We start from the raw sequence: 22195 nt of genomic DNA on the forward strand, positions 1-22195 counted from the left end.
GTAATTAAAGCAAAAGGAGCCCCTACCAAGTATTGAGTACATATACAGTAAATGAACATACTTTCCAGAAGGCCAACAATTCACTAAAAAAATAATTTTTATTGGTCTTATGAAGTATTCTAATTTGGTGAGATAGTGAATTGGTGGGTTTTTGTTAAATGTGAGCCTAAATCATCAAAATTAAAAGAACCAAAGTCTTAAACTACTTCAGTCTGTGTGCATTGAATTTATTTAATACACGAGATTCACAATTTGAGTTGAATTACTCAAATAAATGAACTTTTCCACGACATTCTAATTTCTTGAGATACACCTGTACTTCACAGAATTACTGAATTTCACAGGAAAGATTTGTTTAATTTTTTATAAATAAAGAACTGTATTTCTTTAGTCAATTATTAAAGTTTTACATGTTACACGGGATGGTTTATTCATTTTTAAGTATTTTGGGGATTTTAAGAACAAGTGGAAAATGTGCTGAATGTTTCATTTCATCCAAGTGAAATTAACAAGCAGTTAGACTTAATTTATGATCGGGGAGAAGGTGCGCTCACTCTGTTGGTTAGTAAGACTGTTACTCAAGGCTGGCAGTCATGCATATGATCTGGATCAGAGTAATATCGCGTCCACATCGCAGGCTTTGCCATTAGCAAATCTCAACGTCTCAAATCGTGATTGCGATTCGATTTCGAATAATCGCACAGCTCTACCAGGTAGTTCTCTCTTCAAAAAGTTAGCAGGCAGAGGGGGACATCACAGGGTTATCCGTTGTGCCAGTTGAATGGCAATCTGCTTGCTGCACGAGGCAGCATCACGTGTTGCTTGCAGATGCGCCTGTATATTAATCGGCCTAATTTGCAGCACAATCGGCCGATGCCGATTAATAAAAAAAATGCCAAAAATCAGCCGATCAATCGGCCGGCCGATCAATCGATCGACCTCTATTCATGATGGTGTGTGGGGGGAGAGCAGGGGGGTTTCTCCTGAAGTCCACTATCATCTCTACAGTTTTGAGCGTGTTGAGCTCCAGGTTGTTGTGACTGCACCAGACAACTAGCTGATCAACCTCCTGTCTGTAAGCAGACTCGTCACTGTCCTGGATGAGGCCGATGACTGTAGTGTCATCTGCAAACTTCAGAAGTTTGACAGAGGGGTCTGTAGATGTGCAGTCATTGGTGTAGAGGGAGAAGAGCAGTGGGGAGAGCACACACCCCTGAGGAGCTCCAGTGCTGATGGTGCAGGTGTTAGATCTGAGTTTACCCAGCCTCACTAGCTGCTGCCTGTCTGTCCACTGATCCACTGACAGACGGAGGTGGGCACGGAGAGCCGTGTCAGTTTATTCTGAAGGGTGTCCGTGATGATGGTGTTGAAGGCAGAGCTGAAGTCCACAAACAGGAACCTTGCATAAGTCCCTGGTTTGTCCAGATGTTGGAGGATGAAGTGCAGTCTTACATTTCACTGCTGGTTATACTCTGTATAATTGTGTATGTGACAAATAAAAATCTTGAATCAGTCCCATGTTGACTGCATCATCCACAGACCTGTTTGCTCTGTAGGCAAACTGCAGGCGGTCCAGCAAGGGACCAGTAAAGTCCTTCAGGTGAGCCAACATGAGCCTCACAAATGACTTCACCACAGACATTATAGCAACAGGTCATTAAGTCCTGTGATTTTTGGTTTCTTGGATACAAGAATGATGGTGGAGCGTTTGAAGCAGGAGGGGACTTCACACAGCTCCAGTGATCTGTTCTGAAGATCTGTGTGAAGATGGATGATAGCTGGACAGCACAGGCTTTGAGGCAGGCTGGAGAGACACCGTCTGGGCCTTTGGCTTTCCTTATCTTCTGTTTCCTGAAGACTTTGCTTACATCTTCACATATCTTGATTACAGGCTGAGAAACAGTAGGGGGGAGGGAGGGGGAAGGTGTTGATGGCTGTTTTGTGAGACAGTCAAGAGTGGGTGTGGGGTGTCAGACCAGGCTTTTGCATTTCAAATCTACAATAAAACTTGTTCAAGTCTTCAGCCAGTTGTTGATTGGCCTCGGTGCTGGGGGGAGGGGTCTTGTAACTGGTGATGGCTTTCAGGCCTTTCCACACTGATATAGAGTCGTTACTTGAAAGCAGTTTTTTTTAGCTTTTCAGAGTAGTTTTTCTTTGCCACTCTTATCTCTCTATTCAGTGTGTATTTGGCCTGTTTGTACAAGGCTTTGTTCCCACTCCTGTGAGCATCCTCTTTGGCTTGGCGAAGCTGTTTGAATTTTGTACTGAACCAAGGTTTGTCGTTGTTAAATGTTAAATAAGTCCTGGTGGGGGTACACGTCCTCACAGAAACCAATGTAGGACGTCACTGTGTCGGTGAGCTCATCCAGATCAGTAGCTGCAGCCTCAAAAACACTCCAATCAGTAAGTTCGAAGTTCGAGGCCTGTAAATCCTGCTCTGCTTCAACAGTCCATCTCTTTACAGTTTTTACTACAGGCTTAGCAGATTTAAGTTTCTGCCTGTAGGCTGGTAGAAGACAGGGCTCCAAACTGCGACTAAAATGGTCGCATTTGCAACCAAAAACATTAATTTGCGAGTGAAGTTTTTGCTGAGGTCGCCACTGGCGACTATATATAATTTGCATGAAAGGACTTCCCGATTGTTTTGCGCTCACATCTTTTGTTATACTTACATAAGACGATGCGCATCAAAGTTTTACTGAAAAAGAGTTTCAAATAGTCCTCGTCTCTGCCGCACACAGTCTGCTGAACGCAGTGAGAGAGACCTGAAAGGGCCTGTTTACACCTGGTCACTTCATGCATTTTCTCTGATCGGATATCTATATGATTTGTTAAAACGTTTCCCCATTTACACTTGGCCACATGTCTTCGCAAAACGGATATAAATCCGTTCTTCAATTCCCGCTTCATATGCAAATATAACGGAGCAATGGATAATTTTATTATCAGCTAATTTCAATATCAAGAGAGCGCGCGGCATCAGCACTGGAAAGATAGGCTAGTCTCGCTACTTTTAATGAAGAAGATTGTGTGTTGAGCGTCTGCGGCTTACTTTCAGGTTCATTCAGTTTGCGCGTCGCTTGCTGAAGAAATACGCCGCTACTCATCCGCGGTGATGCTTGTTGCATTGCGCTGTCATATCTGACTATAACAGGCCATATAGCCTATAAAACGCTCTCACACGTCTATTATTTTAATATTATGGGAGGAGTAAAATTACCATATGTGGTTTCAACAACCAGATGCATTTACACTTGTCCGGTCGATCTTCTTATCGAGATCTTAGTCTATATGCTGTGTTCTGTTAATGCATGGACTTCCTGTTATTTGAAGCGCACTTGCCATCCAGTAATCGCAAAAAGCTTTGTGCTGTCTTACTTTTTAATAAACAAAGTATCAGCTTTAAAATGCTACGAAATTCAAATGATGCGGTTTGGGTGCTCTTTAATGCGGACCACAAGCGCACACTTTCGGTAATATAAACACCAGTACCCCGCGTCCACACGGTCCGTGTATGCGTCCGGATCGCGCGAGCGGAGAGTATCGCACTTAATGCTCAGGCGCGATCTCTTTAGCACCTCAGTTAAAGCAGCAAGTGAACCCATTATATATTTCGATTTACTACTATAGTATGAAATGAACATGATCAAAAGGTAGGCAATAAGAAAGCCTATAGTATAATGTTTTATGTAAAAGCTCATTCAGTGTTTCAAACTGAGGAAATGTATAAAGCTTGTAAACATTGCATTGTAATACATTTACCTCAGATTAACCACTCAGTGTCCATAAACTCATCAGTCAGCTAGAAAAATAACTATAAAGAGGAGCGTTTTGCTATATTTATGCGCTGTTGCATATTAATATTTTTACTTATTCTGTTGTACATGATTCAACTCCTCCTATAAAATTGCATTTTACTAATGAAGAAAAAACAGACTGAATGTGTGAAATACGTGACAACATTTATAGGATGCACTGCACTCAGTTGCCAAGTGATGCTTATGGTCCATGATATTGGTACAGATTCTGTGTAACGAACAATTCTTTGTGACTGTATATTTCAAGTTATAAAAGACATTTAATTCACACTTTAAGTGAACCTTAGTCCCCCGGTCGACCTGATCATCTACAAGATGGATTAAAATGCTGATAAAGCCTAGAAAAGATAAGACATAAACACATGACAAAATGATTGAAATGTTAAAATAGGGGGGAAAAATAAAATGATAATAATAAAATAAACCACTTTTATTCTGTGGCACCTAAAAAAATAATTTGGCGCCTAAGTTTTTCTTTTATAGGAGCCAATGGCTCCTTACTCGATTTTTTTGTCTGGAGCCTGGAAGATGAACCAAACAGTGATCAGAGAGTCCCAGTGCTGCACGGGGGACAGAGTGATACGCATCCATGGTCCAGTATATTGCTGTCCCTGGTAAGGCACGTGATGTGTTGTCTGTATTTAGGCAGTTCGCGGGTGAGATTAGCTTTATTAAAATCACAGAGAATGATAATGAAAGAGTCCGGGTAACACTGCTCTGTGTGTGTGATTTGGTCGGCCAACAGTTCTAGCGCGGCACTCACACACGTGTCAGGAGGATCAGTCCAAACATCACAATGGACTGCAGATGGGTGGATGGTAATACTTTACAATAAGATCAATGTTCATTTATAAACATAATTTTTTTGGCAAATTCATGTTTGTTCATAATAGGCTGGCTAATGGTAATTTATACAGTACAACTGGAAATGTTAAAATGTATTAGTATACATAAAAATAATATCAAGATGGATTAATAAAAGTATTATTCATTGTTAGCTAATGATGCATTAAGCAATATTAACAAATTTAAATGTAAGTGTCACAAATATACAAATATAAAACTTAAAATAAGTCTAACTTTTACATAAATCTAAAGTTTCTGTTGGTAAACTAAGGATGGGCTTCCAGTTTAAAGCTCTATGGCAGCTGAAAAGTACCAGTGCTATTTTCTCAGGAGACTGAAATGTTTTTTACAAGATCTTTGTGAGTTTGAGTGCAGAAATCGAGTGCTTTAGACCAAGCTTCTACGAGTGAATCTCTGCCAATATTATTGAGTTTGACTGTTTTCATGCACACAAGCAAACCAAGCTGTCAAAAGTTGCTCCGGATGGTTCCAAATTCTAAAAACGGGTCATGAACAGTGTTCAGTAAAATGAAAAAGTGACTTTTACTGGAATTTCACAAAGAAAGAGTGCTAGAGAGAGTTCATAGAAAGAGTTTATAGATAACTTTCTGTGCAACATCTATGATAAAGACAAATTTAAGGCGACATTCATTCAAAGTTAAGCTATTGACCGACTGATTACTACAAAATATTGTACAACCATCCGTTTCAGAAAGACATGTGGCACTCAATGTTATTGTTAACTAAAATAAAAAAAGTAAAAATAATATTCGTTAACTGAAATAAGATAAAACATAAATATTACATGAAAAACATAAACTTAAATGATAAATGCCTTGGCAACTGAATGAAACAAAATATGTTTATGTTGAAATTAGTGTCTGTAGCAAATTTCTGCTCTGCCTCAATGGATCTTGTACTAAGTCCAGGTATTTTTGTTGATAAATGTACTCCGAGACTATTTATGAAACGATGCTTCCTCATATCTTGCCATTACATTTAGCACTGTCACATTCTACTGCCAGAACACAATTAACTATTGATTAATCATGAATACAAATGAACCCCAGTAATGATATTCTCACCAAATTATTTTATAAATCACCAAAGCCAAAACTACTGCAACTAGATAGAAAGAGACTCAATCTGTTCTTGAGGTCAATGTTTATGTTCACTTAAAGAATAGACAGACAGATAACAAGGGATTGTTTCATTCCAATCCATTAAAAAGCAACATAATAATAAAACACAGTAGTCTGCACTCATAACTCCCTTACATTAAAAAAAGTTTAATATTATTTTCAGCTGCAAAGTGCTTTTTCAAAGAATACCTAAGAACTGTACAGTGGCAACAAAATAGTAGCATTATAAATAGGAGCAATAAAACATTTAGCTGTACTTTATGCAAGTATGAGAGCAGATATAAAAATAGAACAAATAACAGTGTACAGTAAAAGAGGAAATTTGGATCTCTGTATCATTCTAAAGAACCCTTCATTTTTAACAAACCTGTACTATTGAATAGTGTAGGGTCTTTCTCCGTGCTGACAACCAAATGCTTGATGCTCCTTAGAATAAAAGCACAATCAGTATCACCTATCACCTGACCTCATCTGTAAACCTAAACATCAGGTGCTTTCAGAAAACAAGCACGCCTGAGGCTGTGAACAATGACAAAGAGGGAGAGAGAAAGCCACTTACCTCTTCGGCTGTCCATGACGTATGTCTCAATAATGGCACTCTTTTTACAGATGTCATCGGCCATTGAGGCGCAGCTGACCTCCAAGTGTTTCACCTGAACAGAGAGCACAAAGATAAGATCTGCAATAAACTGCCACACACACAAAGTGTGATAATCCTGACACGAAAGCACACAGGTGTGGACACTGTGATCACTGCCACTGTGATTGGCTTTAGCTTTAAAAAATGCTGTATAAATTCAGTCAATATCATGCGATATTCATTTGTCAATTTTGTTATAAATTAATCTCATAACAATGATGTCTATTAAATTTGACTGAAAAGACATTATTTCAGCTATAAAAATTATCTTTACGATAATGTGAAAAAAAAGAGTCATGATCCTTCTGAAATCATTCTAATATGCTGATTTGCTGCTCAAGAAATTCATAATATTTTATGTGGAAACCATAATAATTTTGGGGGATTTTTTGATTATTAGAAATTTCAAAAGAATAGCAATTCAATTCATTTGGAAATTTTCTAAAAGTTTAAGTCATCCTTGATGAGTAAAAGTATTAATTTCTTTAGAAAAAAAAATCTGACTATCCCCAAACTTCAATGGTAGTGTATATGAGTGAAAAAAAGAAACGATTAACTATATAAATAGACTACATTAATAATTGAAATTAATTTAAACACATCAAACATTCATTTAAAATAATGAATCAACTATTTTATATTCAATCATAAGTTAAGAAATTAAAACAACCTTCCTGTATGACATTTTATGAAATCCAGATGAGTTATGATACAACATGTTTAAGGTGACAGGCACTGACATGTTTGAGCTTAAAGTATTACGTCTCTTTGAAGCAGAAAGAGTGATGTAACTTGTCAAAGCCCAAACTACATATTTCCATTCCAATAGTTACTAACCAAGACCGATCGATTAAAATGTGAAACATCAATACCTGCATGCATATTTCATGATCCAGAAACACAATTCAGCACTTAGAGCCCCCTATGGAGCACACAGCAGAACTGGCCGGGTGAAGGTTTAGTGCAGTACTGCAAACCTGGGCTGTTCCACAAGAGTTAAACTCTTCCTAGTAACATGAGACTATAATAATGGTTAAAACGTCATACCTTCTCCTCCAGCATCCACTTCTCCTGCTGGACCTCGGCAAGTCTCTGGAAGAGCTCACTGACCTCATCGTCCAAAAGGTCAGCAGGACGCTGGGACTGAGGGCTGCTGGTGTTGGACTGTGGAAAGAGTAACAAAACTTCACTAAAACATATTTTTTTTACTTAAAGAAATGCCGAAAAGACCAGCTAATACCAATATGAATGTTTTAGCAGTGGGGTTAAAAACAGCATTCACTGTACTGACAAAAACATTGTATTTACTAAACTTGTTCCAGAGAACCTGAAAAGTCATCAGGGTTGTTATTGTTAACTAAAGCTATTAAAAATCATTTTGGATCATTGAAATAAAGCTGAAATAAAATAAAATACTAAGGGCCAGATCTACTATAAGCTTGCGCCAGCGCAAACTCTCATTTCTCATTTCTGGATTTACTAAAGACACGCAGTGGGAAATTAGCGCTGAAAAGGTGTGGACAGCTATTTTTGCGACTCACATTTTTGAATATGCATTTGTAGGAGTTTCTATTGGTAAATTTATGGGAGGAGAGTATTTGAATAAAACAGTGCCTACTAAGATTTGCACTCGTCAATTCACTGGTATTTGCGCCATTATTTAACGTCCAAAAAAGCGGTAAAAATGTAGATTCCGCTGGTCATTATGGAAATGAGAATTGCGTCTGTGTTCTTTAATGTGCAACTTGTCAGTAAATCACCTGCAGAATTTCCCCCTCCCATCGGCCCTTTTATGGAATTGCGCTCTAATACTAATTTTCCCTGTTTAGTAAATCTGGCCCTAAGACTTAAACGAAAATTACAAATGTGCCTTGACAACTAATTGAAACTAATTTAAGTTTAAGTACTAAAGCTAAATAGTACTAAAGAACCAAAAGTACAGTACTATTGTCCTAACAATACTAAAAACTAAAACTAAAATATAAATTAAAGCTAAACAGAAAACAAAAACTCATAACTAAAACTTGAAATAAAAAAAAAATTATTAAAACTAAAAATACTAAAAAAAAAAAAAAAAAAAAGAAGAAGCTAACTATTCAAAATAGTATGGTAGTAGGCCTCCTTCAGTCATTCTCGACTATGGAAGATGTGCCCAGTCGTGAAGTCTCCTCTGGAACAGCACCGGCTATGGCTAATTAAGCCGATGCAGGAGAGGCAGACTGAATGCATGTTTAATTGTGGCGGTGTCATCTGGGACTCTCTTTGCTCTCTTCTCCTCCGCTAAGGTCTGGATCTGTTCTTCCCCCAACCTAAGCTGTATCTGAAAGACACTGCGCCACCTGTTGCTTTCAGCTGCAGCATCTTCCCAGTTCTCGGAATTGATGTTAAGAGCTTTCATAGTAATAAATACTATAATAAATACTATATAATACTAACCTGCCTGATTTATCTCAACTGCTCTGTGTACCCATAAATACACATGAACTAGACGAAATGACTAGCAACATGGGCACTATGTTCTCTAATACATTAGAAGCTGTTGCCCCCCTCAAATTGAAAAAGGTTAGAGAAAAACATACTGCGCCATGGTACAACAGTTATACCCATTCTCTCAAGAAAGAAACTCGTAATGTTGAGCGCAAATGGAGAAAAACTAACTTTAAGTTTTTAGAATTGCGTGGAAAAACAGTATGTCCAGCTATAGACAGGCTCTAAAAGCTGCCAGGGCAGAGCATATCCGCAAACTCATAGATAATAACCAAAACAATCCAAGGTTTTTATTTAGCACAGTGGCTAGATTAACAAATAAACAGACACCACCCGATCTAAATATTCCCTCACAGTTTATTAGTAATGACTTTATGAATTTCTTTACTGATAAAATAGATAACATCAGAAATACAATATCAAATGTAGATTCTACTGCGTCTAGTATTTCAGCTTCATTCATCGCACCCAAAGAAAAACTGCAGTGCTTTACAACTATAGGACAGGAAGAGCTAAATAAACTTATCAGTGCATCTAAACTAACAACATGTTTATTAGATCCTGTACCCACTAAACTACTGAAAGAGTTGTTACCTGTAGCAGAAGAACCGCTTCTCAATATTATCAACACATTGTTATCTTTAGGTCACGTCCCAAAACCATTCAAGCTGGCCTCTTATTAAGAAACCACAACTAGATTCTAATGAACTGGCAAATTACAGACCCATTTCAAATCTTCCGTTTATGTCTAAAATTTTAGAAAAAGTTGTGTCTGCTCAATTGTGCTCCTTCTTGCAAAAAAATTATCTCTATGAAGAATTTCAGTCAGGTTTCAGGCCTCACCATAGTACAGAAACTGCACTTGTTAAAATTACAAATGACTTGCTTCTAGCTTCAGACCAAGGCTGCATCTCATTGCTAGTATTACTTGATCTTAGTGCTGCGTTTGACACTATAGACCATGACATACTCATAGATCGATTACAAAACTATACTGGTATTCAAGGGCAGGTTTTAAGATGGTTTAGATCCTACCTGTCCGATCGCTACCACTTTGTTCATTTAAATGGGGAGTCATCTCAATTATCACCAGTAAAGTATGGAGTACCACAAGGATCTGTCCTAGGTCCTCTGCTATTTTCAATATACATGTTGCCTCTTGGTAATATTATTAGAAAATACGGGATTAGTTTTCATTGTTATGCTGATGATACTCAACTATATATCTCAGCAAGACCAGATGAAACTTCTGAACTATCTAAGCTAATAGATTGTGTTAAAAATGTAAAAGATTGGATGACCAATAATTTCCTCCTATTAAATTCAGATAAGTCAGAGATATTACTTATTGGACCAAAAAACAGTACACAGAATCTCTTGGATTACAATTTACAACTAGACGGATGCACTGTTACGTCCTCTAAAGTCAAAAATCTGGATGTTATATTAAACAGCAACTTGTCCTTTGAAAATCATATTTCCCATGTTACAAAAACAGCATTCTTCCATCTTAGAAACATTGCCAAGCTTACCTGTTTCTGATGCAGAAGAGCTAGTTCATACATTCATGACCTCTAGACTGGACTATTGTAATGCACTGCTAGCTGGTTGTCCTGCATCTTCAATAAACAAGCTACAGATAGTCCAAAATGCAGCGGCTAGAGTTCTTACCAGGTCAAGAAAATATGATCATATTACCCCAATTTTACAGTCTCTGCGCTGGCTACCTATTAAGTTCCGTATCATTTACAAAATAGTATTACTTGCCTATAAGGCCCTAAATGGTTTAGCTCCTGCGTACCTAACTTGTCTTCTACCACGCTACAATCCAACCCGCTCTCTAAGGTCGCAAAACTCTGGACTTTTGGTAGTACCTAGGATAGCAAAGTCCACTAAAGGAGGTAGAGCTTTTTCACATTTGGCTCCCAAACTCTGGAATAGCCTTCCTGATAACATTTGGGGTTCAGACACACTCTCTCTGTTTAAATCTAGATTAAAGACACATCTCTTCAGCCAAGCATTTACATAATGCATCTTATAATCTTGTACTGCAGTTATATCTGATCAAATGTACATTATTATTATTCTTTAGCTTGGGTTGAACAAATCATTTTTGCTTAGATGGAACAGCAGCTACGCTAATTATGTCTCTATTTGTTTCTCCGTTTCATTAACATCCTGTGGTAACTAGGAATTACAGATGCTTCAGTCTGGATCCAACCCTTAAATGATCTGAGATGACCGAACAGCTGAGAAGAGATAATACCAACCCCTCAGAGGACCTCAGTGGATGCCAACGCTCAGACAACATACAGAATTACCAAATTTTGCCATAAGTTAAACATATTAAGGTTCCGCAATATATAAATATATTGTGGAAACTTAATTTCCTGTAGAGCTGCTTTGCAACGATTTGTATCGTAAAAAGCGCTATACAAATAAACTTGAACTAAGTAATAAATACCAAGTAATATAATACTAAGTAATAATACGAAGTAATAAATACTATAATAGTATTTAAATAATACCAAAATAACACTGTCATGCAGGTTTAGAACAAGATGAGTTTTATAAGAGTTTAAATAAATATATACGTTTTGTGAACTATCCCTTTGAGACTGTCTGTAATGTAACACTGTGTCGTTTGACGTCACATGAAAGTCACAGGAAGGAATTCCACCAGTCTCATACTTGTGGTGGTCCTATTCTGTCCCTTAGTGTGTTTCAGGGCATTTCAAGGAGCTAGAGACGATCCAATCAAATGAAAGTCGACTCATCCCACAGACTCTCACCGTCCCCTGTGTATACTATTTTCGTCCCATGAGTCTCATTTTCCCTCTGGCTTAAAAAAAATGAACTTCCCTTACTGAAGGTTGATGACAATTCTCCTTAAACATATCTCAAACATGCCTGATATGCATTAGGTTTCAAAATGATGGCATAAAATGGGCATCTGTGCTTTGATAAATGCATTAGAAAGTCAACTAGATGATTCATGACCGAAGCAACAGTCATGTCTGTAGCACAAACGTTGAGGTACGAGTTGCATGATGAACTTTAAAACTTCATAGCTTTAGCAAACAGAAATAATTATTCCAAACGCACCTCAAAGTTTCACCAAACCACACTCATGTCCCTCAAGATAGTCCAGCATGTCACAACAACCATTATTTTCTCCCGTTTCTTCACAGGAACAGTGTATTTATGGAATTTACACTGTTCAGGAGTTTATTAATAGCTTCTAGAGGAAGGAAATGCTCCTAGGAGCCGGAGAAAAAGAAGCGTCAACTGTGGCGACAGTATTTGCAAGGGTCGTTTTGTCCCCAGTGGGCAGCTCTACCTTATTGGTGCTGGTAGCTGAAGCCCCTTCTTTCATGATTTCTCTGTAGCTGAAGGAGGAGATACTACTGCTGTCACCCGTCTGCTGCGTACGGCTGGGCGAACTGATCTCAGACAACACCAGCTCCTCCAGACCTGCAAATACATACATGACGCAAAAAGAGGAATATTTTAAGAGCATAAATCAACAAGCGCTGTAGGTGAGCTAGAAAACAGCAACTTAACTCAGTAAGTTTAAGCATACTAGCTTGCTGTCAGGACAAGCCTTTATGCTAAATGGAAATACCAGCAACAATTTCTAACATATGCTGGTAAGTATACAACCATAAGAAATAAGTTATGCACTGAGAAGAACCAGTCACAAATGCACTAAACAGCACACACACATGAGAGGTTGGCAAGTTGCTTTTAAATATATGTTAATTAGTTATTTTGTAGCACTTAATATTAAGCACGTCTCATGTTTAGGGCAACTTGGATTGTGCTTATTTACTGCAGCATCTCACTCTTCATCATGTTTCAGAAGCTTTTAAAGCATCAATGCATGTTGACATGAATGGTATTGTCTCATTTAATATCTTGTTTGAAAATATAATCAATATATCATCCAGTCCTAGTAACTAAACAACAGCAGTTTCCAGAAACAGGTAACCGCTATTATGATCAACAACTAGTTACTGCAAGGCAATTATTAGTAGGCAGCAATATCAGTACACTGCAGTCTGAGTCTACAGAGAGTAAGTACATAGGTCAACAAACATGGCAACACTACTGAGTAATCTATACTAGCACTAGGTATGTTAACATACAGACTATTTAACAGAATGTCATCCATTAATACCTGCACCCACAGACAGAGAATCTACAAGGTAAAAAATTAACAGAAGTTAAAAGCCATCCATTTTATGTCAATTTTCATTGTATGCAATACACTAATGTTCAAAAGTTTGGGGTCAGTATTGAGCAAAGACAAATTAAATTGGTCAAAACTGACAGCAAAGACATTCATAACATTACATTTCAAATAAATGCTGTTGATTTTGACTTTATTAAAATAAAACCTGGAAAAAAAATCAATTACAGTAACCACAAAAATATAAAGCAGCATTTTTCAACAATGATAATAAGAAGAAATGTTTCTTAAGCAGCAAATCAGTATATTAGAATCATATTTCATTTACAGTACAAAATACTTTTTATTTCAAATAAATGCTGTTCTTTTCTTTTGTAAAGTTTTTGACTCTACTATAGCATAAAAATACCATAATATGTTTGCAGATATTTAAGAAACCTGCTAAGTTAACATACTTGTTTATCTGAAAAACAATGCTACAGTCAGTTATTCTCATTTGAAAATGTGCGTTCCAGGCCGGAATGTCAGTCTCTGTTTTGGTTTGTGACTGCCCACTGCCAGTTTACCCAATTGTATTTCAGCACCCCGGGTTGCCAAATGGCGGAAAATACAGCATATGTCATGTCATTCATCGTCATGTGTGCTCGATCCTGTTGGTGTCCTTAATCTGGCAACCGGTGTGTGAGTCAAGTCTGAAGAGGAGGGGCCGGGTGGAAAAAACCCTCTCCAACATTTTGAATTTGGACTGCAATACCTAGTTCAATCCTACATACAGCACCTTTAAGCAGCACAATTATTTTCAATAAGATGAAAAGTAAAGTAAAGTCGTGACGTATTGTCAAGTATGGTGACCCATACTCGAAATTGGTGCTCTGCGTTTAACCCATCCAAGTGCACACACACAGCAGTGAGTAGTGAACAAATGCACACACACACACACACACACACACACACACCGTGAACACACATCCGGAGCAGTGGGCAGCCATGCTGCAGCGCCCGGGGAGCAGTTGGGGGTTCGGTGCCTTGCTCAAGAGCACCTCAGTCGTGGTATTGAGGGTGGAGAGAGCGCTGTACATTCACTCCCCCCACCTACAATCCCTGCCGGCCGGGGACTCGAACCCGCAACCTTTCGATTACGAGTCCGACTCTCTAACCATTAGGCCACGACTTCCCCAAAACATGGCAAGAAGATTCTTGAACAACAAATCAGCATATTAGAATAATTTTTGAAGGAAATTTATCATCACAGAAATAAACTACATTTTAAAATATATTAAAAGAATAAACAGTTATTTTAAATTGTAATAACATTTCACAATATTACCGTTTTTACTGTATTTTTTATAATATAAATGAAGCCTTGATGAGAAAAAAATCGTACTGACCCCAAACTTTTGAACGGTAGTGTATATATAGAAGCTCTATTCCAAAAATTAGTGAGCTGCCGATTAGCGATTTTAGACATCAATGTTATGTTAACAACACAAAGGCCGTATCAATAAGAAAGTTCTGAGATTCCTTGATTTACAGACTGCATAAAACTTGAGGGAAAAAAAACCCAATATGTAATAAATAACTATACTGTTATACTATTCAATACCAAAAAGTATTTATAAATAGTATAATTTAAAGCTGGCGATTTTACCCATTATTTGTGTGCTAAATGTTTTCAAGGAAAGACACTGTTAGATTAGTAGCATGCTAATCATCCTCCATTGGAATCAACTTGTGAGTCACTTTTGGAGTTTCCATTTCATTTAGGATGCTTCCTTCGAAGGTAGTTTATTTACATAGTAGCAAGCTCACTAGGTATTTGAACAAAGCTATAAATGCTGCTTTAAAAAAAAAGAAAATTATAAATAGAACACAACAAAGAACTCTAAATTGATTGGGTCAGTAAACCAAAACATGCTGAAATCTCTTTGAGAAAGTGTGTGTGGACTTTCAGACCCTTCTGGACATTTGACAAAGATAAAGCTCCCTACTTTAAAATGTCTGATTCTAAACTTTCTGTAGAGCAACCATTAAACATTTATTATACTTTAAATTATAAATGGCTCAAAAGAGGAGTGCCCTGGCACTGCCAACAACATTTTTAGAGGTGCTCCATCAAATATTTACAGCACCTGCCTCTCCCTCCTTGTTGTGTGTGGGGTCTGTCCCCACAGGAGTTAAAGTTAAGGAACAAACGAATGAATACACCTAAAGTCTTGACCTAATGGTTAGAGAGTCGGACTTGTAATCCGAAGGTTGCAGGTTCGAGTCTCGGGCCGGCAGGGATTGTAGGTGGGGGGAGTGAATGTCCAGCGCTCTCTCCACCCTCAATACCACGACTGAGGTGCCCTTGAGCAAGGCACCGAACCCCCAACTGCTCCCTGGGCGCTGCAGCATAAATGGCTGCCCACTGCTCCGGGTGTGTGTTCACGGTGTGTGTGTGTTCACTGCTGTGTGTGTGCACGTTGGATGGGTTAAATGCAGAGCACGAATTCCGAGTATGGGTCACCATACTTGGCTGAATGTCACTTCACAATGTTTCTATTAAGTTGAGACATTGTGTATTGATTTTGAGCCAGTATTCGACCATTGGACTTTTGAGTCGTTTATGTGGTCCAAACACTAAAATTTGATTATAAATCAGTTTCCAAGCAGTGCAACCCTTAAGTGTTTTAGTAAAAAAGTTCTCAAATCTACTTTATAAAAACTGGCATTGCGAAAAGCACTATACAAATAAAACTGACTTGATGTCATATAAAAAGGCAAGCTAAAGTGTGTTAAAAAATGTGTTCCAAACTCAAGGATTTTTTTAAAATTCATACTCCAACAAAAAAACTTTATAAAGACGTTTTCTTTGACATTGACGTGTATTGTGAAAATCACTATGCAAATAAAATTGACTTGATATCATATAAACAGATATAAACAGTCAATGAAAACTGTTCACAACCCATTTTACTGTATTTCAAATGTTATGTTCAATGAAGAAAAGAAATAGGGGGAGAGTAAGCAATTTGTCGGATTGTGAAAAGTGAGCCAAAAATCTCAGTGATATGAAATAACACCACAGTAATGTGAAAGAAAAACTACATTAATGTAATCTGCCTTCTTGGAAAAACTATTTATAGCCAATGAGCCGATGCAGGAAAGTGAACTGCTCGACCTCCCACAGGAACCTGATGCAAGAACAGAGTGGATGGGATCTTTGGAATTCACTTCAGGTGGTAAGAACACGCTTTGGGTTTGTCTCATTTGTAGCGATTTGCAGTAGGGGCGGAGCCGTCTTCATCTGTTGCCTTATTTATGCACAGCGCCACATATTTACTTACCTGCTTTAAATTTTTCATTCATGCTGCCCATGTGTGATGAAATAGCGACTGCAGAGCCTATCGCAGTTTAAATCACCTGAGAGGGTGGGTGACAGCTCTAAACAGCCCTATTCCATGTACTAACAAATGCTTTATATGATGATAGAGGGGTATGTCTCAAAATCTTAAGTGTAACATGTAAGGACGGAGAAAGTGTTCACCTGTGCGGGTCTTAGTGTTGGTTAGGATTTCCTGCAGCCGCTCCTGGAGTTTATCGGCTCTTTTTCGCTCTAGATGGAGCTGCCTCTTCAAGTCTTTCAGCTGCAGACATAACATGACAGGCATTATTTTGACGTCTGATGGACATTTAGCAGACTAGACCCGTCTATACAGCTGCCCCAAATGTATTTGGACACTTTTAAAGGGATAGTTCACCAAAAAATGAAAATTCTGTTCCAATCTTGTATGAATTTTTCCTTTTTCAGCTGAACACAAAAGATATTTAGAAGAATGCGTGTAACCAAACAGTTGATGGTCCCTACTGACCTCCACATTTTTTTTTTCTATACTATGGAAGTCTTTGGATTTTTTGGTTACCCATATTCTTCAAAATATCTTCTTTTAGTGATGTGACATACGGCCATGTATGGTGACCCATACTCGGAATTCGTGCTCTGCATTTAACCCATCCAACGTACACACACACACCGTGAACACACACCCGGAGCAGTGGGCAGCCATTTATGCTGCAGCGCCCGGGGAGCAGTTGGGGGTTCGGTGCCTTGCTCAAGGGCACCTCAGTCGTGGTATTGAGGGTGGAGAGAGCGCTGGACATTCACTCCCCCCACCTACAATCCCTGCCGGCCCGAGACTCGAACCCGCAACCTTTGGATTTCCGACTCTCTAACCATTAGGCCACGACTTCCCAAAAATATATGATTAATATATGATAAATTTATGATTAACAGAAGTAAGAAACCCATTAAGGTTTGGAACTGAAACTGGAGGGTGAGTAAATGATGACAAATTTAAATTTTTGCATGAACTACCTCTTTTAAAAATGTCTAGATATGACTGCATTACATAGGAAAATAGCAAACAAAAATATATATATACAGTATACACAGAGACTCCATTTTCCCGCAGTAGCAATACAAAATCCTATTGTTTTTGTCGGAAGGAGAAAAGAGGGGAAGATATATGAAATTTCATCCACTTTGTGGCCAAAATCGCTTTGAGTAGGAAGGAACTTCCCAGAGGGCCTGCATTTGTAACCTAATAAACGGTGTGACTAATAAACTATACCATAGAAAAACTATAACCAAAACTTTGAGCTAAAAGTATGGACAGCTTCTGGAGCTGGAAAAACACACAATCAATGAACTGTCAAACGAGATTCTATTGATGAAACGGCTAAAGCGTTAATGAAAGCTGATCGACCCTCGTCAATGGGAGGTCTGGTTTCAGGTCTGTAGGGCAGAGAGGTGTCCTGCCCATCGCCTGGGACTACTTTAATTCACTTTCTGGGAAATGGAGAGAGGGAAAGCCCTGACTCATCTCTTTCTCCTGGCTGGATTGCCTACTTACCGCTGAACTACCTTTTTTCTCCAGGATTCTCTGTCCATCCACTGTATCTTTAATCTCCTGAAATACACACACAAAGGTCATTAGAGTTCATCGAATCATCTTTATTTTTAAAACTATTGTCAAATTATTATTTTCAAGTATCTTTTCAGTTTAGTTTGAAATGTTTCATTTTTCAGTCTCTTTCATATTTATATTTTAGATAACAAAAAGAACATCTGAAGAACCGCATAAAACAAAAAAAGTGCATTTAATTTTATTTACAGTGAAATTTCTATTGCAGAAATAATGTTTTGCAAATAATGTTTTCAATATTTCCTCTTTATGCTATTATTATAGTTTTTGAATAGTCTTATATGCTCAAGGCTGCATTTATTTGATCAAAAATACATTAAAAACAGCAATATTGCAAAATGTTATTACAATTCAAAATAACTATTTTCCACTTTAATATATTAAAAATGTAATTCATTCCAGTGATGCAAAGCTGAGTTTTGCAACATTACTCCAGTCTTCAGAAATGTTTTTAATATGCTGATTTAATACTCAAGACGCATTTCTTTTTATAGAAAATAGATGTACTGCTTAATATTTCTGTGGAAACCCTGATACATTTATTTCAAGATTATTTGATGAATACAAAGTTCAAAGTTTTGTAACATTATTTAACTTTTACCAAAAAGTTGTGCAGTGTATGATGTTGGTTATGACGCTTTAAATATTAGTATTAGTATACAATAATAACACATAACACAAGTAACATCAGAACAAGGTAAGTACAAATAAACTATCCTAAAAATATTCAGATCAGACGAGGAAACACCAATTTTGCAGCTCTGAAAACTGAACATCCCCCAGGACCTGCTAGCACCAGATGCTCACACAAAGAACAATCTCATCCTACTGTTGAGTCATGCATCGTTCTTGAGTCACATTTAAAATTACTGGTGAGCTGCAGCGATCACACCCCCATAATATTCTCCATCTGACTCGTGCCTTATTTAGCATCTTAAAAACACATGGTTCTCATCACGCTGAAGAACAAACGCTCCAGCAGAGCCACTAGGAGACTGACAGAGCGCTACAAAAGAATACATTCTGTTCTCACACCTGTTGGAGTTTGCTGATTATGTTGTTGACTTCTTCTCTTTCTTTCTGCATCTTCGTCACTTGCTGTTTGACTGCCTCCACCTCTGCAACTTTAGCCTGAGAAATGGCGGGAAGATACGTTCATTCATTCATTCATTCAAATGCACAGTGGATGAGTTCTGGACAGAATGAGCTGTATTTACTTCTTTGATACACAGATCTGTTAGACTTGAAAGTAGGATATGCTATTACTGGGTAATATTATTCATGCTTATTTGTTTTCCATGCTAGCTTCTATTTTTATGGCAAGGAACAGGATAAAATAAAATAAAGTTTAAAAAAGTAGTAAGTATAAATATTAATTTATTTGTGTGTTTGTGTGTGTGTGTATGACTAAAACTAAAATATATATAAAAAGTTTCAGCCTAAATAAAACAATTTCCATTGGTTATGTCAGCACAAAAGATAAGCTCTAAAGAAAATAAATTCTGTTCTCAAAATCTTTCATCAAATCATCTTCCTCTGCTTCTGAAATAACTTTTCTTTTGTGCTGACATATCCAAGGCTGTGCAGGCATGATAAAAAATAATATTGAACGGTAATATCACATCCAACTTTTTACGATCTAGGTGGATAAAATCATGTCAGGCCAGAGATGGACTGACCATAGGACTTTACGGTTCAGGTCAGCAGAATCATAAATTAAATGCAATCAAATGTACTCCATCTACTTCACTGAAAACCAAAGTAAATCTCAACTTTTGAGCACCTACAGAGGATAAACACATTTCATGCATTTATATTGTCATTTAAGCTCATTAAGTAAAATTCTATGTCAAGCAATCATCCATCAACTCAATGAGATGTGACAGAATTCTGATGTTTTTCTGAGACTTGAATATGTAAGAAGACAACAAATGTGTCATATAGACAAGAGCTGCTAAATATAGCTTTACCGCTCATTACTTCATCTGCTTTAGCTGACTGTACTCTGTTAAGTGCCGTCAAACACCAAACGTGTTTATGATCACATCCAAAAGTTTACCTCCAGCTGGAGAGTGTGCTCTTTCTGTAAGCGTTGGATCTCTTCTGCATGGTCCAGTTTGTTCTTTTCCGTGGTCTCCTGCTCAAACCACAAACAAATATCACCAATATCAAGTATAAATCACCCAGACATCCGAGAGTGACATTTTTAAGTATTTTTAGTTAAATCTACTAAAAATTCCCTTCTTTTTACCAATTGAGAGTTTCAAGGTCTATAACTTTCAAGTTTAAAATGTGTATTTTACTTTTATTTCAAACTTTAAAGTTATAGACTATAAAACTGTCAAATGATGAAAAGAAGTGCATTTGTCGAGGATTTGCTTCAATGGCTCAATTTCTTTAATAAGAAATTGAATTCTAACAATAAATCCACTATAAACGCTCTTCACCATTTGGAATTGTAAAGTCTGTAACACAGTAACGACAAAAACAACACTGACATCATGTGGTCAGAATGATACTGATGTAGCCAGATGTAAACAACAAAAGACAGTTTCCATCTCTGACAGTGCTTGGCAGCGAGAGATGGATGTAAACACACAGCACCTCTGCTTCCTTGAGTCTGCGCTCAAACCAGCCCTTCGTCCCCTCCATGGACTGAACCTGAGCTTTCAACTCCTCCAAATATGGCTGAAGACCCTCCAGCTCTTTGGTACGAGCCTAAAAAAAAAACTATTGTGAGGAGAAATTTAGCAGATCGTTTTTGTCCAAAGTACACTTCGTACAGACACCTGGAGAAACCTGAGGTTAAGTGCTTTGTTGAATGTTCATGTCTCAACCTACAAGTTCTGCCTTCAACCCACAAAGGTTCCTTACTCTTTCATCTCGCAGCTGTGAGCGGATCTCCTCTTCCGTGCGGTTCTTCTCCTCGTGGAGGCCGCGGAGCTCCTTCTCATAGCGGGCCCTGATGCTCAGCACTTCCTTCTCATGCTGCAAGCGCACATCGCTGAGCTCCTCTTTGTGCCGCGACTTCTCTTGCGCCATCTCAATGGCCAGTTCATCCAGCATGACCTTACGCTTATCCGCAGTCTGAAAGAACAAGGATAACGTTGACTTACTTCTGATCAGTGTGATATTTATTATTAAATAAAATGGGGTCATTTTAAAGCAGTCATTACCAAAGATTTTTTTTTCTTGATTTTTTTCTTAACTTCAACAGGTATTTAGACAGATAGAAATCTCAATTTATTACTTTGCATAGCAAAGAACATTAGAGACAAACTTGCCTTTAAGCATGTTGTCTTTTCTAAAGCTAGGTCTGTCAAGTTGCACCCAAAATCTTTTTTAGCCCATTTTAGTATATTTAATTTTTTTATTGTGGTGTTATTTTCAAGAATTAGCAAATTTTCCCCAAACTGGCATTACTGTAATATGAAAAAACAAATTTTTTTAAACTATAAAATATTTATATATCATGGTTCTATTTTTGTGCTGAATTTGCTACGGATTTAAGTGCGTTATATCAAGATAATCTACTACAGCATGTTTAATTCAAAGGGTTGGAAAGATGATGGAAAATGATCATGGTGGATCACTGGTTTTGGTACAAAAAACCTTGACTAACATCACAAGTAGATTCTAGAGGGAAGAAAAAAAAAAAAACTACAAAAGAACTCCAAAGGTGAAAATTCTAGAGCTTGTTTGTGGCTAAATCCGATTGCAGCTTTTACATTAATAAAGTCATTATGATGGTCAAAAGATCAGAGCATTAACTGATGGAAGAATGAGCAGAGTGAACTGACTCACTAAAGAAGCTTAAATGAAGATAGAGATAGTGAGTGCAGCAAACGTCAAACTACTTTCACCTGCTGCAGTGGGAATTGACTGAGTTGTAAAAGGATCAGAAGGTAAAAAGAATGATTGTGTGTGTTGTCACCTTTCTGGCCTCCTCTAACTCCTGCTGTAGCTTGTCCTTCTCCAGACCCAGTTCAGTGAGCTGCTCCAGAAGTCGACTATTCGCTCGGTTTGACTCCTGATCAGCAAGAAGTAGTCAAATCATTTTTATGAATGCTCTGAATACAAATGCTAAAATACATATCTTACTTCAT

General features: G+C 37.7%; 1 protein-coding gene across 6 annotated transcripts in view; it reads right to left on the reverse strand.

Annotated features, from left to right (window-relative positions):
- LOC306848353 (GRIP1-associated protein 1-like) overlaps positions 1 to 22195 on the reverse strand; it is a 54790-nt gene that overhangs the window by 17768 nt on the left and 14827 nt on the right. For 4 of the 6 annotated variants that reach the window (XM_079382850.1, XM_079382848.1, XM_079382849.1 and 1 more), the window contains 10 exons: positions 22024 to 22119; positions 20964 to 21176; positions 20694 to 20807; positions 20149 to 20226; positions 19125 to 19220; positions 18018 to 18074; positions 16652 to 16751; positions 12274 to 12407; positions 7494 to 7610; positions 6366 to 6459 (listed from right to left, as the gene is read on the reverse strand). In XM_079382850.1, coding sequence (XP_079238976.1) covers positions 6366 to 6459; positions 7494 to 7610; positions 12274 to 12407; positions 16652 to 16751; positions 18018 to 18074; positions 19125 to 19220; positions 20149 to 20226; positions 20694 to 20807; positions 20964 to 21176; positions 22024 to 22119 — 1099 coding nt within the window. Of the gene's footprint in view, positions 1 to 5815; positions 6233 to 6365; positions 6460 to 7493; positions 7611 to 12273; positions 12408 to 16651; positions 16752 to 18017; positions 18075 to 19124; positions 19221 to 20148; positions 20227 to 20693; positions 20808 to 20963; positions 21177 to 22023; positions 22120 to 22195 lie in introns of those variants that run through there. The other 2 variants (XM_079382851.1, XM_079382852.1) reach the window with 1 other exon arrangement.

Source organism: Barbus barbus (assembly GCF_936440315.1).
Source record: "Barbus barbus genome assembly, chromosome: 28".
Taxonomy (NCBI): Eukaryota; Metazoa; Chordata; class Actinopteri; order Cypriniformes; family Cyprinidae; genus Barbus; species Barbus barbus.